General features: G+C 41.4%; 2 protein-coding genes across 10 annotated transcripts in view; one reads left to right on the plus strand and one right to left on the minus strand.

The window, feature by feature from the left end:
• The window catches only part of malrd1 (MAM and LDL receptor class A domain containing 1), a 99233-nt gene that overhangs the window by 79790 nt on the left and 817 nt on the right, over positions 1-18626 (minus strand). For 6 of the 8 annotated variants that reach the window (XM_082546912.1, XM_082546909.1, XM_082546908.1 and 3 more), the window contains exons 4-8: positions 17441-18607; positions 17266-17352; positions 17022-17154; positions 15608-15773; positions 15254-15426 (exon numbers count right to left, since the gene is read on the minus strand). The gene's annotated coding sequence lies outside the window, so the exon portion shown is untranslated. Of the gene's footprint in view, positions 1-15253; positions 15427-15607; positions 15774-17021; positions 17155-17265; positions 17420-17440; positions 18608-18626 lie in introns of those variants that run through there. The other 2 variants (XM_082546905.1, XM_082546906.1) reach the window with 2 other exon arrangements.
• LOC309714438 (leucine-rich repeat-containing protein 14) lies at positions 1322-14929 on the plus strand. 2 transcript variants are annotated; one of them, XM_082546914.1, is made up of 4 exons: positions 1322-1354; positions 11501-11758; positions 11835-12683; positions 12995-14929. In XM_082546914.1, exons 1-4 carry the CDS (start codon positions 1344-1346, stop codon positions 13560-13562), a joined length of 1686 nt encoding a protein of 561 aa, XP_082403040.1. In that variant the 5' UTR covers positions 1322-1343; the 3' UTR covers positions 13563-14929. The 2 variants fall into 2 exon arrangements, with proteins under 2 accessions (XP_082403040.1, XP_082403039.1); XM_082546913.1 differs by lacking the exon at positions 1322-1354 and having other exon boundaries at positions 11138-11758.

An 18626-nucleotide genomic window follows, 5' to 3' on the forward strand; every position in this document is an offset into this window, starting at 1 on the left:
GTTCACTGCAAGGTGCAAGTCATTTATAAGCCTCAAGAATAGAAATGCTCAATTGTACTGAAAAAACATCTAAAAACCCAGCACAGTTCTAGAAAAAACTTTCTTTGGACGGATGAAACCAAGATCAACCTCTACCAGAGTGATGGCAAAAACAGCTCATGATCCAAACAAAGCATACCACATCATCTGTAAAACACAGCAGAGGCAGTGTGATGGCTTGGGCGTGCATGGCTGCCAGTCGTACTGGGACACTATTGTTAACTGATGATGTGACACAAGACAGAAGCAGCTGAATGAATTTTGAGGTGTTCAGAGACATACTGTTTGCTCAAGTCCAGCTAAATGCAGTCAATTTGATTGGGTAGTGTTTCATAATACAGATGGACAATGACCCAAAACATACAGTCAAAGCAACCCAGGAGTTTATTAAAGCAAAGAAGTGTAATATTCTTGAATGGCCAAGTCAGTCACCTGATCTTAGCCCAATTGAGCATTTCACCTGTTGAAGACTAAACTTCAGACAGAAAGGGCCACAAACAAACAGCAATAAAAGCTGCTGCAGTAAAGGCCTGGCAGAGCATTAAAAAGAAAACCCAGCATGTGGTGATGTCCATGAGTTCAAGACTTCAAGAATTAGAAATTAAAATTTTATTTTCAGTTATTTAATTTGTCCAATTACATTTGAGCTCCTGAAATAAGGGATTGTGTTTAAATTACTTTAGTTCCCCCACATTTTTATGCAATGTTTTTGTTCAAACCACGGCATTAAACCTAAAAGTCTGCACTTCAACTGCATCACAGTTGTTTCATTTAAAATCCCTTGTGGTAATGCACAGAACCAAAATTAGAAAAAGTTGCCTCCAAATATTTATGGAATTAACTGCATATGGTAGGCATAACAAACAGGGACATATAACAGTCACGAGAGATGCACTTGCAAGTACAAGCACATGTGATATCTGGAAATCTAAAATTAGGAAAATTAAACTCAATTTATTCTGAAATAACAGAGAGCTAACTGAGATTAACATAGAGGTCAACCCAGACCATACTATAAAGGAATGAAATATGAATACTGTGTAAGGGCAAAACAGTTTACTGAACTAAAAATGGATTTGGCACAAGGAAATCTAAACAGCCTAGCCAAGATGAACAGACGGAGTCAAAAACATAGAAAATCTAGGAAATTGCTGCATCACTAAGTACATATTAGGCAATCTGGCAGAGCAGGGAGGGAAAACATGCTCCTCAAATACACAAGGGAGACAATTAGACACAGGTGCGATCCATTAGGGCGGAGGAAGCAATCACGCAGGAGGGCAGGGAAAAGGTGAACCGGAAACATGGAACAAGGGTGACTAACAAAATAACACATAAAATTTATGAAAGGAGATGCAAATGTTAGAAAAACATCATATAATTTATGAGCCAGAGTGGGATCTCACACAGAGGACAGAAAACAGCTCTAGCATAAATTCTACTTCTCCTACATAGCAGAGACCTCACCATGAGAGGTATGAAAAGATCAGTGTGAGATGTTACACCGAATTTGTCTTTGTTGGAAAATTACAGTTTACAGTTCAGGAACAAGGATCGCTCTTTGATCCTTTTTCACCTTGCATCGGGTGGACGGCCAACCATTTTAGCCTTGCTAAACCTAACTCCAGCCTCCAAAAGCAACCAGTGCTTCATAGGTAGTGTGAAACTTGACTGCCCTGTTAATCTACATTCATCTGTCAGTTGTCATTAGCTATTGTACATACTAAAATATATGCAGTTTTCAAATGAGATTCATCTTTATAAATTAACTTCATTAGGCTTGCCATTAATAATGATAATATCATTGATGGTCAGTGCAATAATAAAATAGCACCAATGGGAACCATTCTGGGTTTTTTTGGGGGGGGGGGGGTTGAGTTAGTTGCACTACTCAGAACTTATTTTGTTTTGCTCCTTCTCACTTGTGCCATAAAATATGTAACAAAGAGAGTTTAAAAGGACTCAGTAGCTATGCCCTCTGCAACCCCTACTCTTCTTGCATTTGCAGTCCAAAAGTCTTTGGATGTCTGGGCATTCATGGCTGATTGTCTATAGCTTATGAGGTGTGGATAAATGCATCCCTAAGGTCAGCTTAGAGGGGAGACACCACTTCTTGCCAAAGCTTGTTATGGTCTCTTGGCTGTCATTTGTAGCTGAGCTTAGTAAGTAATATCTTTGCAAACTCTAGTTTCAGTCTTCACTTCACTTCGTGCAGAACACAGTTTGGACAAAACACATCAAATTGTCTCTGCATCATTAGATGTGTTTTTGCTCCACTGGTTTGATGATTCAGTGGAGGATACACTGGAAAGTCTGACGTGGATAATGAGTTTAAAAGGTTCAGGACATTTGGCAGGAAGTTGTCTGTTGTGCATGAAGTTCACAGAACAAGTTCAAGGAGCTTTGTGCAGGTTCTGGTATACACTTCTTGTCCAGGACATTCTTACCGTAACTGACAGGAGGAAGCTGCTTTTAACTTGTCAGACTCAATATATCACTTTTGTTAAAGGCCCATTGCAAGGGCACTGTTCACCAATATAAAATTAACGGGCATATTTGACATGAGGTAGAAAGGTTGAAGGATTATCAATTTAGCATCATACCATTTAGGTATAATGCAAAACTCTCAGTTTTACACAATTTTAGTTTGGAATTTCAGTGTCGGGTAGAAGATTTGAGTTCATCAAGATTTAGTCAGCCTGTATCAAGAAGAACTGAAAACCACCATCTCTATGGAAAAATCAATTTCCACATTCTTTAAACTTTGAAATATTCTGAAGAAAAGAAATTAACTGCACTGCACAGTCTACATATACTCATGTCAGCTGTGGTGGTAAAAACACTCAACGCATGCCATTTGGATTGGGTTATTTAATCAGTATCAACTGAGATTACATTAAGTGTTAAGTGTCAACATGTTACTCAGTGTGTGTATATATATATACCTACATAATACTCCTTAATCAAATTATCATTTCAACATAGGGATATTATCTGCGTGTAAAAAGACTTATGTAGATATTTTTATCAAAAACGGGTGTTCAAAGTGGGACGGACAGCAAAGCAGTAAACTAATGAGTTAATCCAACAATGCTCACACAGGGTCTTGAATCAGGTGCAGGTCAAAGCAGCTACAGTAAAGTATGCTCTCCTTTCAGCTTATCCAGTTATCAGTGTTATCAGACATTTGTTGTTCTATGTTTCAAACTTTCTACCATTGGTGAGGCAATCAAATACTCTTTAGAGAAATTTCCCAAAACAATTGCTGTTAAATATGCTGTGGCAACAAAAGATCTCCTATTTTCGTTCTACCTCTAAGAGTAAATGAGTGACCTCTAAAATGTGTCACTTCTTTGTTGGAAGGGTTCAGTTTTGAATAGTTTAAATGGGTGCATGAAGCTTTGGAGAATTTGAAAAATGCTTTACTTTTGCTTTACACTAGATTTTTTTTTTTTTTTTTTGAGATAAAGACAGAGAATCTTTTTTTCATTTTCGTTCCTTCCAACAACCAGATTTTTTTTAAAGTGACATTTTCTGTACAGTGTGTAATTTGACAATTTCATAGCAGCAAGGAAATATAACATGACATCTATTGACTGTTTTCAGTTATTAATTATAGGAATATATAATATGCGAAAGCCTAACAACCAATTTATCCATGAATAACTGAGAAGAAAAACTTGCTTTTCATTGCCATCAATAATTTGTCCCTTTTTTTTTTTTAATTGACTGCCTGTAAAGTGATGTACACAAGTAAATGCTGAAAACAAAAGGCAAATGGATGAGGATGTTGGCTGTAACAGCAAGAAGTAAATTCAAGGAATAATGGGCTTTTGCTGAAGAATGAAATATCTAAGCTACCTATGTACAGCTACAGTCAGTTTACATCCACTCAGTATGGGCATAAATGTCAATGTCAAATACCAGTTTGGGCTTTTAAAGATTTCTTTGAACTGTTCTTTTCCCAAGGTGGAATGATAGTACATGATACATCTATAATGACTTGAACTGGATATTGAATGAAGTTATTTTGGATTTTCTCCACACAAGGTCAAAATTATACTAAGGTTTAAAATGTCCCTTAGCAAGTTTTACTTCAACCAGAGACTTTTGGTATCCATCAACAAGCTTCTGGCATAACTCTGGCTGGATATTTGGCCACTCTTCTTGGAACAGTTGAGGTTTGAGTTCAGTAAGGCCAATCCAGAAGCTTAATGTTAGCCTGCTTTATCTACTCCAATACTATTTTCTTTAATATGTTTGGGATCATTGTCTTGTTGGAATGACCAATTGTGTCTGTAGCTGATTTGAGGTGAATTTGAAAAATTTGGAGGTTGCCATCCTTCATTATTTCATCCCCTTGTATGCACCAGTACCAGTGACACCAAAACAGCCCCAGAGCATGATGCTACCACTACCATGCATGACAGTTCGTATAATGTTCTTAGAGTTGAAACCCTCCCCTTTAATCCTTCAAACATACCTCTTGTAATTGAAATTGGTCAATTTTTCTCTTCCTTATTTGGCTTATACTTGTGGGCAGCTACAACTTCACTGAAGCTTGACTGTGTCGATTCTGGAGCAGTGGCTTCTGTCCTGGTTGGGACACTCTCAGTTAATGGTGATTTAAAACATGCTTCACTGTCAACAATGTAGATATTGCTCCAGCAGCTTCCAGTTCACGGCGGGCTTAAGCCTTGGTGGTTCCTGGGTCATTCCTGAACATCCTAATCAATTTCCTCTCACTTGAGGGTGACAGTTTGCATCTTCTTCCCTACCTTGGCAAAGTGGTGAGGCATCTGAATAACTTACTGACATACAGTTGTTTGAACTGGTGATCTTGCAATTTGCAGTTGTTTAGAAATGGCTTCAAGAAACCTTCTTAGATCACTGAGTTCACTGAGAGCTTCACTTCATTAAACATGTATGCTGTACAATTATTCCATCCTGAGAAATAAAGATTCCAAAGAAACATTTAAAAGCCCCAAAATACCACGACGTTCATGTTCATGACAAGTGGATGTAAACGTCTGACCACGACTGTGTACATCTACAAATGCTTTATATTTATTTTTAAATTTCATTGTCCTGTGAGACTTAAGGTAGAGATCTTATCATCTTGTATTGTTAAATAATTATTCAATATGTCTAACGCATCTTCTGCTGGTAATATGGATAGGCAGTCAGGGCAGTTTAATTGTTTCAGAGCAGAAGCTGGTAGTATTAACAGAAATGCATAACTGTGTTTCTGACTGAGTGATGGGAGGAGTCAGGGAGATAAGTGTGGCTGTTTGAGGGTTTAAAAACTGCAGGAGGGGTTTTGTGTCAAATTAAATTACATGAGATTAACAACAAAGGCGGCAAGAATCAAAATGTCTTCAATCAGCACCAGAGAAATCCAGGAGGGAATTAAAATACTGAGAGGAGAAGCCACAGCAAGCAGAATATCCCTGACTGCAGAGCATACAGCTGCGTAGTTACTGATAAATCCAGGTTGCACATTGCTCGCATCATGTTGCATATAAGAGTTTTTTCAGGAGTTTTTTCCTACAGTCTTGTGTCATGATTTCTTTGGGGCACTATTAGATTAATAAGCAGAGCGGTGGGTTTTTTCTAATGCAAAAGAAGAACAAAGGAATGTGTTTGTTTCATTTTGGCTTCCCTGCTGGCAGTCTGTCGAGCATATTGTGTTTATTTCACCATTTTTAATACTTTCTGTTGACAGATCTGCCCTTTACGAAGGGAGAAAAACAATTTAAAAAAAAACACACACACACACACATTGTGTAACATTTAACAGTCAGCACGTGTGAAAAAAGAGGGACTGGATGTATTGAGCACAACACATTTCAAATAAAGGGAAGGAAACCAAAGAATCGGTGGATATGTATAATGGTGTCAAAGCGAATGTGAGTAATGGTAGACATTTTTCACTGAAGACATTTTGACAAACTATGAATGATAATAGTAATTAAAGCTGGATACTGTGAGGACTTAATGGTTCTACTTCTCTGTTTTCTAATCCTCTATTACAGCTGTTGTTACTTTGACAGTGCCTTTGATCTGGCTGGCTGGAGTGTTCACGCACATCTTCAACCTTTCCCTCTCTCTGTCTGTAGTCCCAGCCTGCTTCAAAATGGCCACCATCGTCCCTGTACCCAAATCCTCCACCATCTCCTCATTGAACGACTGGCGACCTGTAGCCCTGACCCCCATCGTAAGCAAATGCTTCGAGAAGCTGGTCAGGGACTTCATCTGCTCTGCACTACCCGACTCACTGGACCCTCTACAGTTTGCATACCGCCACAACAGGTCCACTGATGATGCCATAGCCCTGACACTACACACTGCCCTGTCACACCTGGAGAAGAGAGACACGTATGTGAGGATGCTGTTTGTAGATTACAGCTCAGCATTCAATACCATCGTTCCCTCGAAGCTGGACAGGAAACTGCAGGATCTAGGACTGAGCAGCTCCCTCTGCAGCTGGATCCTTAGCTTCCTGTCTGACAGACGCCAGGTGGTCAGACTGGGCAGCATCACCTCATCCCCCATCACACTGAACACTGGTGCTCCACAGGGGTGTGTACTGAGCCCTCTCCTGTACTCACTCTACACCTACGACTGCACAGCCACTAACAGCTCCAACATCATTGTGAAGTTTGCGGACGACACTACAGTGGTGGGTCTTATCACCAACGGTGATGAGACGGCTTACAGGGAGGAGGTCAGCGCCCTGACCCACTGGTGTCAAGACAACCATCTCACCCTCAACGTCGCAAAGACAAAGGAGTTGATAGTGGACTTCCGGAGGTGCAGAGAAGTACACACCCCCATCACCATCAACGGCGCTGCTGTGGAGAGAGTGAGCAGCTTCCGGTTCCTTGGTGTACATCTGGCTGAGGATCTTACGTGGTCAGTACACACAAACAAAACAGTGAAGAAGGCCCAGCAGCGCCTCTTCTTTCTCAGGAGACTGAAAAGATTCGGCATGAGCCCCCGCATCCTCAGGACCTTCTATCACTGTGCCATTGAGAGCATCCTCACTGGATGCATCACCACCTGGTATGGCAACAGCACCGCCTACAACTGCAAAGCTCTCCAGCGAGTAGTGCGGTGCTCTGAACGGATAATTGGAGGTGAGCTTCCCTCCCTCCAAGACATCTACAGGAAGCGCTGCCTGAGGAAAGCGGGGAGGATCATCAAGGACTCCAGTCACCCCAGCCATAAACTGTTCAGACTGCTTCCATCAGGAAGGAGGTTCTGCAGCATCCGGTCCCGTACCAGCAGACTGAGAGACAGCTTTTTCCATCAGGCCATCAGACTGCTGAACACGTCATAGACACCTCAGCTTCACTACTGGAACTTCAACATTATGCACTCCACACTGTATATAAATGCCACTTGTTTTGCACATATTCAACTCTGTATATTTTATATATTTTATTATTATTATTATTATTATTATTTTATTTTATTTTTTTACTATTTAATTTGTAAAAATGTGTATACACACACACACACACACACACACACACACACACACACACACACACACACACGTAGGAAAATATTTAGTATACACATCCAGAAATGCATACACTATTATATATTGTACATATATTTATTAGTTTCAGGTTGGCCATTCTTGTATTTTGCTCGTTTGTGTTGTTGTGTCTGCACATCTCTGTTGCTTGTGGGGTTCGCACACAAGAATTTCACTCGCATGTGCTGTGCCAGTGTGCCTGCACATGTGATGTGACAATAAAAAGTGATTTGTGATTTGATTTGATTTGATCTAACGCTCATTTGTAAAATTGGCTTTTACTGTGGTGTGCCATTAAAACTATTGTCCGATACTTTTGAACACAATGACACTTTTTGCAATTGTGTTTAGTTCAAGTCATTAGCTGAAGACATTAGCTGAGGAGATGAGCAGTCTTGCATGGGAGGAGGCATCATCCAAATCACTCTTATTTCATCACGTTTTTTAAACTTGATGAAGGAGCTGTTTTATATCAAAGGGAGGAGGAGTAACGAGACGGGGAAAAAAGATCCTCGCTGTCATCTGAAAGGATTTAAGCTTTTTGTGTGTGTGTGTGTGTGTGTGTGTGTGTGTTTGTGTGTTTGTGTGATTTTCGAGCATATTAATAGCTGTGCACTCGTGCCCTTTCTAAACAAAGCAGAGTGATTACTTTCACAAACAAAGCATCAATTACAGCAGAGAAATGCATTTAAAGCCCGAGTGAGCAGAGCAAAATCTGAGCTCTTTGCATGCACCATAAAATGACTAACACAACATTCATCTTCATCTTCATCCTAATCAGTACCGAACAGAAGCACTACTGAGGTTTACACTTTCACCTGAACCACCAGCAGCTTTAAAGTGAATTTAATTAACAGCAGAAACAGCTCTACAGATGTGGCATCAGCTCCACAGAGCAGTACAGTCACAGTGATGTAATAATGGTTGAGTGAGGAAAAGTCACGCAGTGATAACTAAGATAAAAAAAGAGCACATGTGAAAGACTAATTGAAAGAAGTTGATTGCTGTGTTAAACTCAAAAACGTGTCTTGTTTTATATTATATTTTTATGTATGAGGACTGTACAGATAAGGATGTTTATCTCCTGTTGAAATCAAGAGCGCTCCTCGTCCATGATCATTTAGCGCCATCTACTGGCTTATCCTCTCGTTTCAGCTCCATGAGCACAAATTAAATATGAGCTGTGTTTTTGGATTTAATATTTACAGCATTTCAAGGGGCTGTAGATACTTTGTACACATTTTGCGCAAAGTAAGAGTGGAAGTGAATGTTTTTTACTTGAATACCTGTAAGCTGTCTCCTTCATAGACAGCTGTACAGTATCACTTCTTAATCTGTGCCAAATTGATATTTATTTAATTGGTAAAATGCAAAGAGCTTAAATTATTTTCTTTCTCATCTGGCGTTTCAGTTTTAGTCAGGGAAAGATAATGCAGATATGATGTGACTCTAGAATAGGACACTGGCAGGTGTTGCTTCGCAAAGATCTGTGATGCATGTTAAAGCCTGTGATTATTCACACTATAGTGCACTGTATGTGATTTCCTGTATTGGATACAAAGCAGGCTGCTTCAAAGTAAGATGGGATTATACACTGAGAAAGAGGAGTACTTTGCGCAAATGTGCATTATGCATTTAAATCCACACAAAGAGAGTTTGATGAATTGAAGTTGATGATGTTTTTCTCTCCTTTTTGGATAATAGTAATATGATTTTTTTGGTGGTCCCCTGTTCTCACTCTGAAGCCCCTGAATGTTGTTTATCGATCTTCCTTCGGGCATAATACAGATGACGATTTTACAGCCTGAAAGATCTGAGAGGTATGAGTTATTTTTTCTATAAGGTTGCCATTTAAAAACTTCCAATGTACACCATTTGTTTGCAAGTCTGGACCATAGCAAGCTTGAGCCAATGGTTTACTGAAAGTCCCTCAAAATGTCTACTGAAGAACTGCTTAAGCTTTTAAGCTCCAATACCCAGAACCCTTTACACTTAAAATTTTTTTGTTAATCCTGGTCTATAAATCCATGCTCAAGATCCATTCAGCTTCTGTTTGTACTCGTTTTAACTAGTTGGTCTCTTATTGACTTATTCTACTGAATCTGTTGAGGTACAGTGTGGACTGTACTAGAAGTCACTGAAGCACAGACTCTGTGATGTATCACTATCAGCCTGAGCACCAGCACTGTATGGTGACTCATTCCAGGCCTCTTTCATCACTGGCCTGAAAACTATTTTTCGGTTTGTACACATTTTTGGACACCTCTGTTAGAAGGCCGAGTGCACTCAAAACAAGATAAATAACATCTACAAGTCTGAACAATAAATCAAAGAAAATTGATTTATGACTCTATTTGGTGAAAGACAGAATAATCTGGGAATCGTTATGTGCAAATGACAGAAAAAACAAGAAAAGAATAAGTTCGATATTCCAGTATTATTCTGTATTATACTACTTTGTACATCATCCTCCTTTAATTCTAGAATGAAATATTATACTTTACCATTAATTTTTTTCATCAGTCTAATGGATTCCGATTGCCAGAAATTATCAGAAAATACATAAAACATCCACCATACCATGGCGCATTTCTGTTATATTAGTGTTTTCCTGTTGACTCTATGGTATATCTCGTAGAACTGATGCTCAGAATTACTGGTGAAAAGGACCGTTCCAAACATCCATCAGGTTTTTTCCTCTTAGGCGGGAATCTATCCTGGCTGTCATGGGATGAGAGGCATGGTACATCCTGGACTGAGACAACAACCATTCACACTCACATCTACAGTGCATTATTCTGCTTTTAAATTGAGTTTACGATGGTTCTGACTAGGATGCATGTTGGGGTGAGGTGTTCTGGGTATGTCCTACCAGGATGAAGCCCTGGGGTAGGCCCAGGGCACTGGTGGGATTATGTCTCTTGGCTGGCCTGGGAAGTGTTCTCTTGGATAAGCTAGAGAAGGTGGCTCGGAGGATGGAGGTCTGGGTTTCTAAGTGGAAGAGGATGGATGGATAATTAGACTTAAATTTAGCAATAAATAAATACTTGTGGTATATAAACCTAAATTGCCATATTGTCATCCAAACTTTAAAGGAAAAGGGTCATGAAACTGGCCTTGTAGAAGAAGAAAACAACCTGTTAAACGCTGGATGGCATTTATGTGCATCAAACACAATCATGTTATGTAACAAATCTGAACTATGTTATGTGTTGTATTGTTCCTATGTCTTTGGGTTTGTTGTTGTTTTTTAAATTCACATACACGTGTACCTGCGACTTTTATGACTGTTTTGTGCATTTCTTCCCTGTTACTTCTTAGTTCATGACTTTAAGATCAGGGACCTTTTAAAAAATAATAGGTATTTTTTTTAGATTTTTGCCCAAGAAAATTAGAACTTTAATCGAGTTGTAACCTTTTTTGTTTTTAAATGAATTTTAACCTCCTCGCCTGTTCTCTTATTTTTATTCAATATTATTTGCAGTTTGCCACTGTAGTAAGTCTGCTGATAAAGGTCTGTCTACAGTCATCACTTAAAACTCTACAGCACTGACGTTTCTCCTGTGCGTGCCACGTCACAAGCCTGCGTCAGGCTCAACTGTAATTGTAAACAGTTAGCAGCAGTTTTAGCTAACCTTACATCCCAGCGTTCAGTTTGTCAGCTACGGGGAGCTTTCAGTCGTCCCGGCAAGTTTTTACTATCAGTAAGGGTAACGGTAGCTGTCAAGTGATGTTGTAAAATCTTTTTTTGAGGCTTTATTAGACGGCGTCAAGTTCCTGTCATAAAGCTAATCCTAGCGTTGGAGCTAAATAAGCTAGTTGACTCTAAGATGCAAGTCTGCTTCGCACCAGTTATCTCTTACTTCTTTGAAGCCTAAAGGTGCTTTGTGCTGAAATGGTGCTTTCCTTGGTGAGCCTTTGTGCCAAGGAGGTGGTTCGTGACCACAGCTCGTCGCATTCCTGGCTGAGGTGGATGCCCAAAGATCTGTACAGAGCACTGCTGGAGGCCGCCTTCTCCACCTGCAGACCGCTGGCTGTGGGAGAGCTGGTGCAGCGGTGGCCTGAGCTCACACTGCGGGTCGGAGGTCGGAGGAAACCGGGACAAACTGCGCCAAATCGACTCTGTATTCAGTCTATGTTGCTTGGTGTGGTTAGAGGACTGACAGACCACAGGTGAGTAGTAGTAGTTTGAATCACGATGTCTAATATCAGCATTGTTTCTGGGAGTAACATATCAACTGTCATCTAGGTGTGCACTGGAAGTCTTGGACCTCTGTGGAGTGCAAGGAGATGAAGGAGGAATGGGGGACCCGATGGGAGGCTGGTCTCTGACAGTAGCTCTTTGCACCATGGTCCTTAAGGCCAGAGTTAGGACAAGAAGGCCACAAAGGACACGAAGGGAACAGAAGAAAGAAAGAGACCAGGAGAGAAAACGGATCTCAGCTCTGGAAAGGGAGAGGGATTTAAAAAGAGAGAGGGGACAGAAGAAAAGAGATGGGGAACTAAACAGTAATGAGTCAACCAATGTTGGTGAGAGGACTGAATCTTCAGGGTCTGTGAGTGAAGAAGACCTAAGTAAAGGAGTCAGGAGGAGGATGGAGATTGAGAGGAAAAGAGAGAGGACAGTATTAGGGAGCAGTGAGAGGGACGCTGAAGAAAAAGAGATGGATCGTGATGTGGTGGTGCATGTGAGAGCTGATCTTTTTGTTAATGGCCGCTCTTGGGAGCGTGTTCACTCAGCTCTGAGCACATCTGGACCTCTAAAGCTTCAGTGCAGATACCTGCGTGTGGAAGAGATTTCAGTGCCAAGTATCAGTATTCTGCTAGATCTGCTCCCCCGCAGAGGACTTCTGGGCGTCGACATACGCTACAGCAGCCTTGGGGTGGCTGGCTTGGCTGAACTGCTGCCTCTGCTCTCCACATTTCCTGCACTAAAATCCCTTCGCCTGCACTACTGTAACCTGGATTTTCGCAGAGTCCATCCCAGCCAGTCAGAGGCACTGGGGGAGCTGTCGCAGGGTCTGGCACGCCTGCAGGAACTGCGACACCTCAGCCTCACTGCACTGCGCCTGCCTGGTCAGCTCCGTGTGTTGCTCAGGTATGGCCTGTTTACCTCATTACATTATTTTGCATTTAACCCACTGACAAACACAAAGTCAGGGATTTTTCAAAATGCCATTGGCTCTTTTCTGAATTTCGTTACAGTTTAAAAACTAAACTTATAACAGATTAACTAAGTTGACCAGTTCAAGATCAGCATTTTGCCTATGTAATAAGTCACTATTTCAAAGAAAATGAGCAGACATCTTTAAAATAATGCTGTTAAAGCTAGAACACAAACAATGAAACCTAAAGTGTTTGATGAGGTGACATTATTTAAATGTTTTCTTCTATTGTCTGTTGATACAGCTCTCTGCCTCAGCCTCTGGAGATCTTGGAGCTCCCCTATTTGTCCCTGAGTCCAGCTGACTTTGCCTATCTGTCCTGCAGTCATCACACTTCCACGCTACAGCAGCTGGATCTAAGCGAAAACCGTCTGGATGAAAACACTCTGCCTTCCATTCGCCGCCTCCTCTCCCAGGCTTCGGGCAGCCTGCAGCACCTGTCTTTAAGCGGTTGTGGTCTGACTGATGGCCTGCTGGGGCTCTTGTTGCCCTCACTAGGAGGTTGCCGGGCCCTCAAGAGCTTGGCTCTGGCATTGAACCCGCTCTCCATGGCTGGTCTCATGGACTTGGTGAAGATGGCTGTAAGAATGCCCTCCCTACGACAGCTACTGTACCCCAACCCCCTGGAGGACTACCAGCCAGGCCTTCCCGACCTGCCCTCCAGTGCTCAGCTCTTAGACTGGCCTCTAGATGAAACCTCAGACATCAACCTGACCAGCAACAAGCTCAACGGGGTTCTGATCGACAATGGACGCTCTGACATCTTTCTGACCTGTGACTTGCTGAATTATGATAAAGACATGGTGGCATAAAGCAGAGATGCTTCTTAAGCTCATTCATCGACAAACGATAGCAATGTACTGAAGCCTTACAATCAAACTGTCACCTGAGAAATGGTTGGGTATTCTTTTTAAAAAAAATTTTAAATAGCCTTTTCCTTGTCACTTAGTCTTATGGTAAATGTAATGCATTTAAGCTTTTACAGTCCAAAACAGGCAAATGAAGGTAGCAAGACATTACTCAGTAAAATACAGATATCCACCAAGGCCCAGTAATCTTTGTTAAGTGTCTGGGTTTGAGAGAAGGGATCGCATTGTTGCCACTCAGCCACTTTCTCTAAACAGATATGGACATAAAAATGCTGACTCTGTGGCAAGGGTCAAAATTTTTAGTAGCTTTCTGATCAGTGGTGTTTGACGAGTCTTTGATTCAGTGCAGGTAAAGAGTCCATGTAGACAGCAGAAGAGGGACTGTATTTTTGAAATCCATTTGTTGTCAAACAAACGGCACACTTTTTGTTAATTTAAAAAAAAACCAACATTTAGCTACAATCATAAACGATGACCAGCAGACTGAAATGGAAGTCTTTCCTCACATATCTTCTGGTTACATCAGAAAATTGGATGTTGCTGCTCAAGTCAGCAGGTTAGCTGATGGTTTTCCAGATTTCTCAGCCACCAGATCAACAAGTGCAGGTCTTCAGATGAATTTCGCTCCTCTTGACTTTTGGTTGTTCTAAATAAATGTACAGGATGAGGTGATAATCTCTGCTGAAAAGTGACAGACACTAATCTGTCATTCAGTCAGAACATGCTGCACTAATTTAATTGATTTGCTTGTTGACTTTATAAGTGTTAGTACAGCATAAGTCAGTGCAGGATTCGTACTGGTGATCACTGGCGTTTTAATAATCAGGTTACAGCTGGGATGCAGCAAAATACTTTTGTATACAATTCATTCACATAGTGTCTGATCAGCAGATGTATGTGCAACCAAAACTACAGGATAGTTACTGCTTACTATCCTGTTATATCATCATGTTTGTACCTTTTGTAGTCACTAAGTCATGCTGTCTTGCGTCTCTGCTGTTCGAAGCCGCATTACTGTGTTCCTTGAATGTTTGTTTAAAAATATTTATAATCAAATCTTTTCAGTCACCAGCATTAAGAAATAAGTGCACCAAATCAGCTTTATGTGCATCACAGATGCACTTATACATTGAAAGTCACAGAATAAATCACTTATGAAGCCAAGGATATTATTCGGCTGTTGGAAATTGATTTACAACAAAGGTGGGTTACTGAGCCTAATGGGGTTGTTACAGTCTGTTACAGATTGAAAGGCATCATCTGTAGTACTCTACCCAAGACTGCTCTTGAATAAAATAGGACTGAGTCAAGACCTTCCACCAGTCTTCTTCTAACGGCAAAGTGATGAAATTGGGGAACTGCATGAGGAAGGGACGGTGTCGCACGGGAGGCAGAATTCAACCTGAATGACGATCAACATTAGACGGTTATTTTCTGAATGTAAATCACCCCATTTAATGAGAATTTTTTGTTACAGTTCAGTAACAACTCCGCTGGCATTCTCTGTGTTCTGAACATGCTGAATGTTTCTAGGCGAAGAATTGGTTGAAATCTACTAAAATAAAATATCAGAAATGAAATGTTTTAGCTTACAGTGAAGAAGTGAAACTAATATGTGCACTAATTTCACATACCTGTGATAAATAGGCAAAAGCACTGTGTTTTTGTGACCAGGAGGTGTGGCATTTCTGGGTTTGTTGTGCTCGTCCTTTTGCACACAGCAGAAATAATTGATCACTTCAACCACACTGCATGCCGGGGGTGTCCACTTGGTGTTACTGCTCAGGTAGAGATACCTGCTATGCTCCTGGTGGTTTGGAAATGAAAGTGGGAATGTAGTTAACCGCTTACACTAGCAGTCAAAAACATTAAAGCAATTGAGGTCACAGTAAATGACCTCAGAACTGATCTGATCTTTTGTCACACTGAAATACTGAAAATATGTCAGCTCTAACCAAAGACAGAAACATTTCAAATCAATAAATTACTTTGTATGTTGAGAACCACAAGTCCAGCCATCATTCTGCTTTACTGTGGAGACTCTTCCAGGTGTCACACTGTTCCTCCAGCTCCGAGTCCCAAGTGTCCACCTTGGGCCACAGCCACTGCTAGACCTCCACGTTCAGTTCTGTCAGCACGCGCATTACTGTCTTCCTATGTTAAAATCAGAAAAAAAAAAGATTTTAGCTATACAAACAAAAACTACTTGTTTTAGCAGTGAAAACTCACCCAACCCCTAGTTCTTTATAGGCTAGAAGAGTTAAAAGAATTTATCAGCTCACAGCCTGCAGGTTTCAGATGCATCAACAGATTTAAGATCTCAGTAAGCACAGCTCCACAGCTGACTCAAACACACATAAAATTAATCACAACCTAATAATCCTCTACTTGTAAACTGCAAAGTCTGGTTCTTGCTGTGCCATATGAGGCTTCACAAATGTGTGCACGCAGTCAGTGAGGCCTTGGTATAGCTCGTCTGTTCTGTAAGAGTCCCGGCTGTGCAGGGCCTTTGTTGATGCGAGGATCAATATCTTGAATGAGATGCTGCAGATTTGCAGATATTTGAGCAGATCTAAGGAGTTCTCTGGAAACAGCGTGCTTGGGATTCTCTCAGACACACACATGCACACCTCAGTATAAAAATGTTATTACTGTGCATGGCAGTCCATTTTTGTTGCACTACCTTTTTGTCAGGGTACAAATCACAAAACCATTCCATCTCTACGAACTCTTTAAGGAACGTTGGCAGTTCAGGTGAGGCTTCCCGTGGTGGAGGTGGTTATGGGGTCCTGAATTGACCACGAAATGGAGTCGATCTAGGTTTGGGTTGCTCCACTAGAGCAACTATCTTGGTCTAGTGGAAAGCTTGAAGTTTGCTGACTGTAAATGTAAGCTTTTGCATTTGCTTTACAGTACTAGATAAGTGAGGAAAGAACCTTAATATTCAGTAGCAGGCCATATATTAGTTTCATGTAGCGCTGAAATGCTTCCTTCCTGGTTTGCGCTGTACTTGGAAGTTTCCCTTTTTTGCTCTTTACTGCATCTTGCAGAAGTGCTTCCAGGCTGTTATTTAAAGTCACCAATATGTACTAAAACAAAGGTGAAAAGGAAACAGCTGAGATATCTGAAATAAAATGCAACTGTTAGACATTCAAGTCCTATCATTTACACACACCTCTTGCTGCATGTCTCCCCTCAGTTCATCACTGATGGCTTCCTCGTCTTTATCTCTGCTAGAAGTCCTGTTTCCACCAACAATGCTCACAGATAATAAGGCCACTGTTTTGCATTATCTTTAATATGAATTATCTGAGTCTTACTATTAGTTAGCTATGAAAAAGTCCAAATTACACTCCATTATAGCCACAGCCACACAGCCAGCTCTCCAGGTGAATGTCTTACTGTTTGCTGGTAGTTGGGTGGCAGGAACTTTGTACAGCTCATCACGTACAGGCCCTCTCTGATGCCCAGGAACACATCTCCTCCAAACACGCTGTACGCCAAGCGTTCAGGCACCGCATTCAGCTGGAGCGTCCTGGAGGAGCAACACCCACAAAGAGGTTGAAGAACATAGACGTACCTGTCTGAAATACACACAAAGGCTCGGACTGAAAGGCTGCTCCTCACATCTGTAATAATCACCAACCTGAGGAGGCGATTCTCTTCATCCCACATTTGCCCCTTCTTATCCAGACTGCTGGAAACAAACACCTTCAGATGGGGAAGCACAGTCCTGCAAGACACAAGCAAACATGCACATAGAGACATACAGAAACAACAACAACATAACTCTGCATGTAACTTGCAATAAAAACTGTGACCTGTTAAGTGGTCTGAATCTCCTTCTTCAGGCTTAAAATCTGTTTGGCTTTGAGTCAACAGACTGACATGCTTTAAGCCGTAGGAGCTGTCATTGGGCTCTTGAAAGGTTGCAGCCAGTTGGGACTTCAGTGCTGCCAGGTGGGCTAGAGGCTGGCTGTAGTGCTTAGTTGTCGAGTGAGACACTTCTGGATGTAGGGATTAACCCTCCAGACCACCAATGTCAAGTCCTCACCTTGGCGATTGGGATACAGTCATCAGGTAATGAGTGATAATTATTCAAAAAGGCATTGCATTTGTAAATACTTGTGAGGGGAGGTAGCTGCTTGTTGTCGACATCCACCTGCACGGTGGTGACTCTCTGACCATTGTATGCTGGCATCCGGCATAACACCTTTCCATTATTCATTATTCACACAGCCTCCCCTTTTACCAAGAAAGATCAAAAACCTGTCTCAGACACAGAAATATATTCGATTTCTGGCAATCCCGGAGTTTTCTATAGCACCATCGAGTATTTTCTTTGTACTGACAATGCTCACTTGTTCTTTGGGTTATTGAGTGCTGCCTCGTCTCTGAGACTGCAACCCCTCGTCTCCTGTAACCTCCACTGCTCTAAAGCTCTCTCTTTAGAATAGAATAGAATTCAACTTTATTGTCATTGCACATGCACGGGTACAGGGCAACGAAATGCAGTTTGCATCCATCCAGAAGTGCTTTAGTGATATAGATATATTACACATATTTGTCTACCACATAGCTGTATATTGCCAAGCTGGGCCAGGGATTGTCAGAGTACCTGCATCATCATTTTCTATCAAGCTTTCAATGTCCTTCGAGGGTCCCTGGCCTTTCCATTCCTCCATCAAGTGATTTGATTACTTAGTGTGTTGGCTTGAAGCACCGTGACGGCCTCAGTCAAGGCCAACAGAATCTCTTCGTGCAGGCAGTAGTCATCACACAAAATCCTGTTCCTTGCCTTGAAAGAGGTCAACACTGCTCCAGTTTCTGCAGCCACCAGAGTGATATTTCTGTCCCCCCTTGATGCAGAAGGACTTGCATAGGGTAAGGAGCAGCAACTGGCGGGACTTTAATTTGTCTCAATGGGGAGCCTTCATCACCTCTGAGTGGATGGTGTACAGTCTTCTGATGGTCCAGAAGTGCAGCCCCTGCTTTGAAAAAGAGATG

Source organism: Aulonocara stuartgranti (assembly GCF_965226115.1).
Source record: "Aulonocara stuartgranti genome assembly, chromosome: 9".
NCBI classification, from domain to species: domain Eukaryota; kingdom Metazoa; phylum Chordata; class Actinopteri; order Cichliformes; family Cichlidae; genus Aulonocara; species Aulonocara stuartgranti.

Bases quoted from the DNA above. Each gene is read 5' to 3' on its own strand.
- LOC309714438 (XM_082546913.1), top strand. From the start codon at position 11,481: ATGGTGCTTTCCTTGGTGAGCCTTTGTGCCAAGGAGGTGGTTCGTGAC. The intron at 11,759-11,834 runs GTGAGTAGTAGT...ACTGTCATCTAG, and splicing joins AGAGGACTGACAGACCACAG to GTGTGCACTGGAAGTCTTGG. The intron at 12,684-12,994 runs GTATGGCCTGTT...CTGTTGATACAG, and splicing joins CAGCTCCGTGTGTTGCTCAG to CTCTCTGCCTCAGCCTCTGG.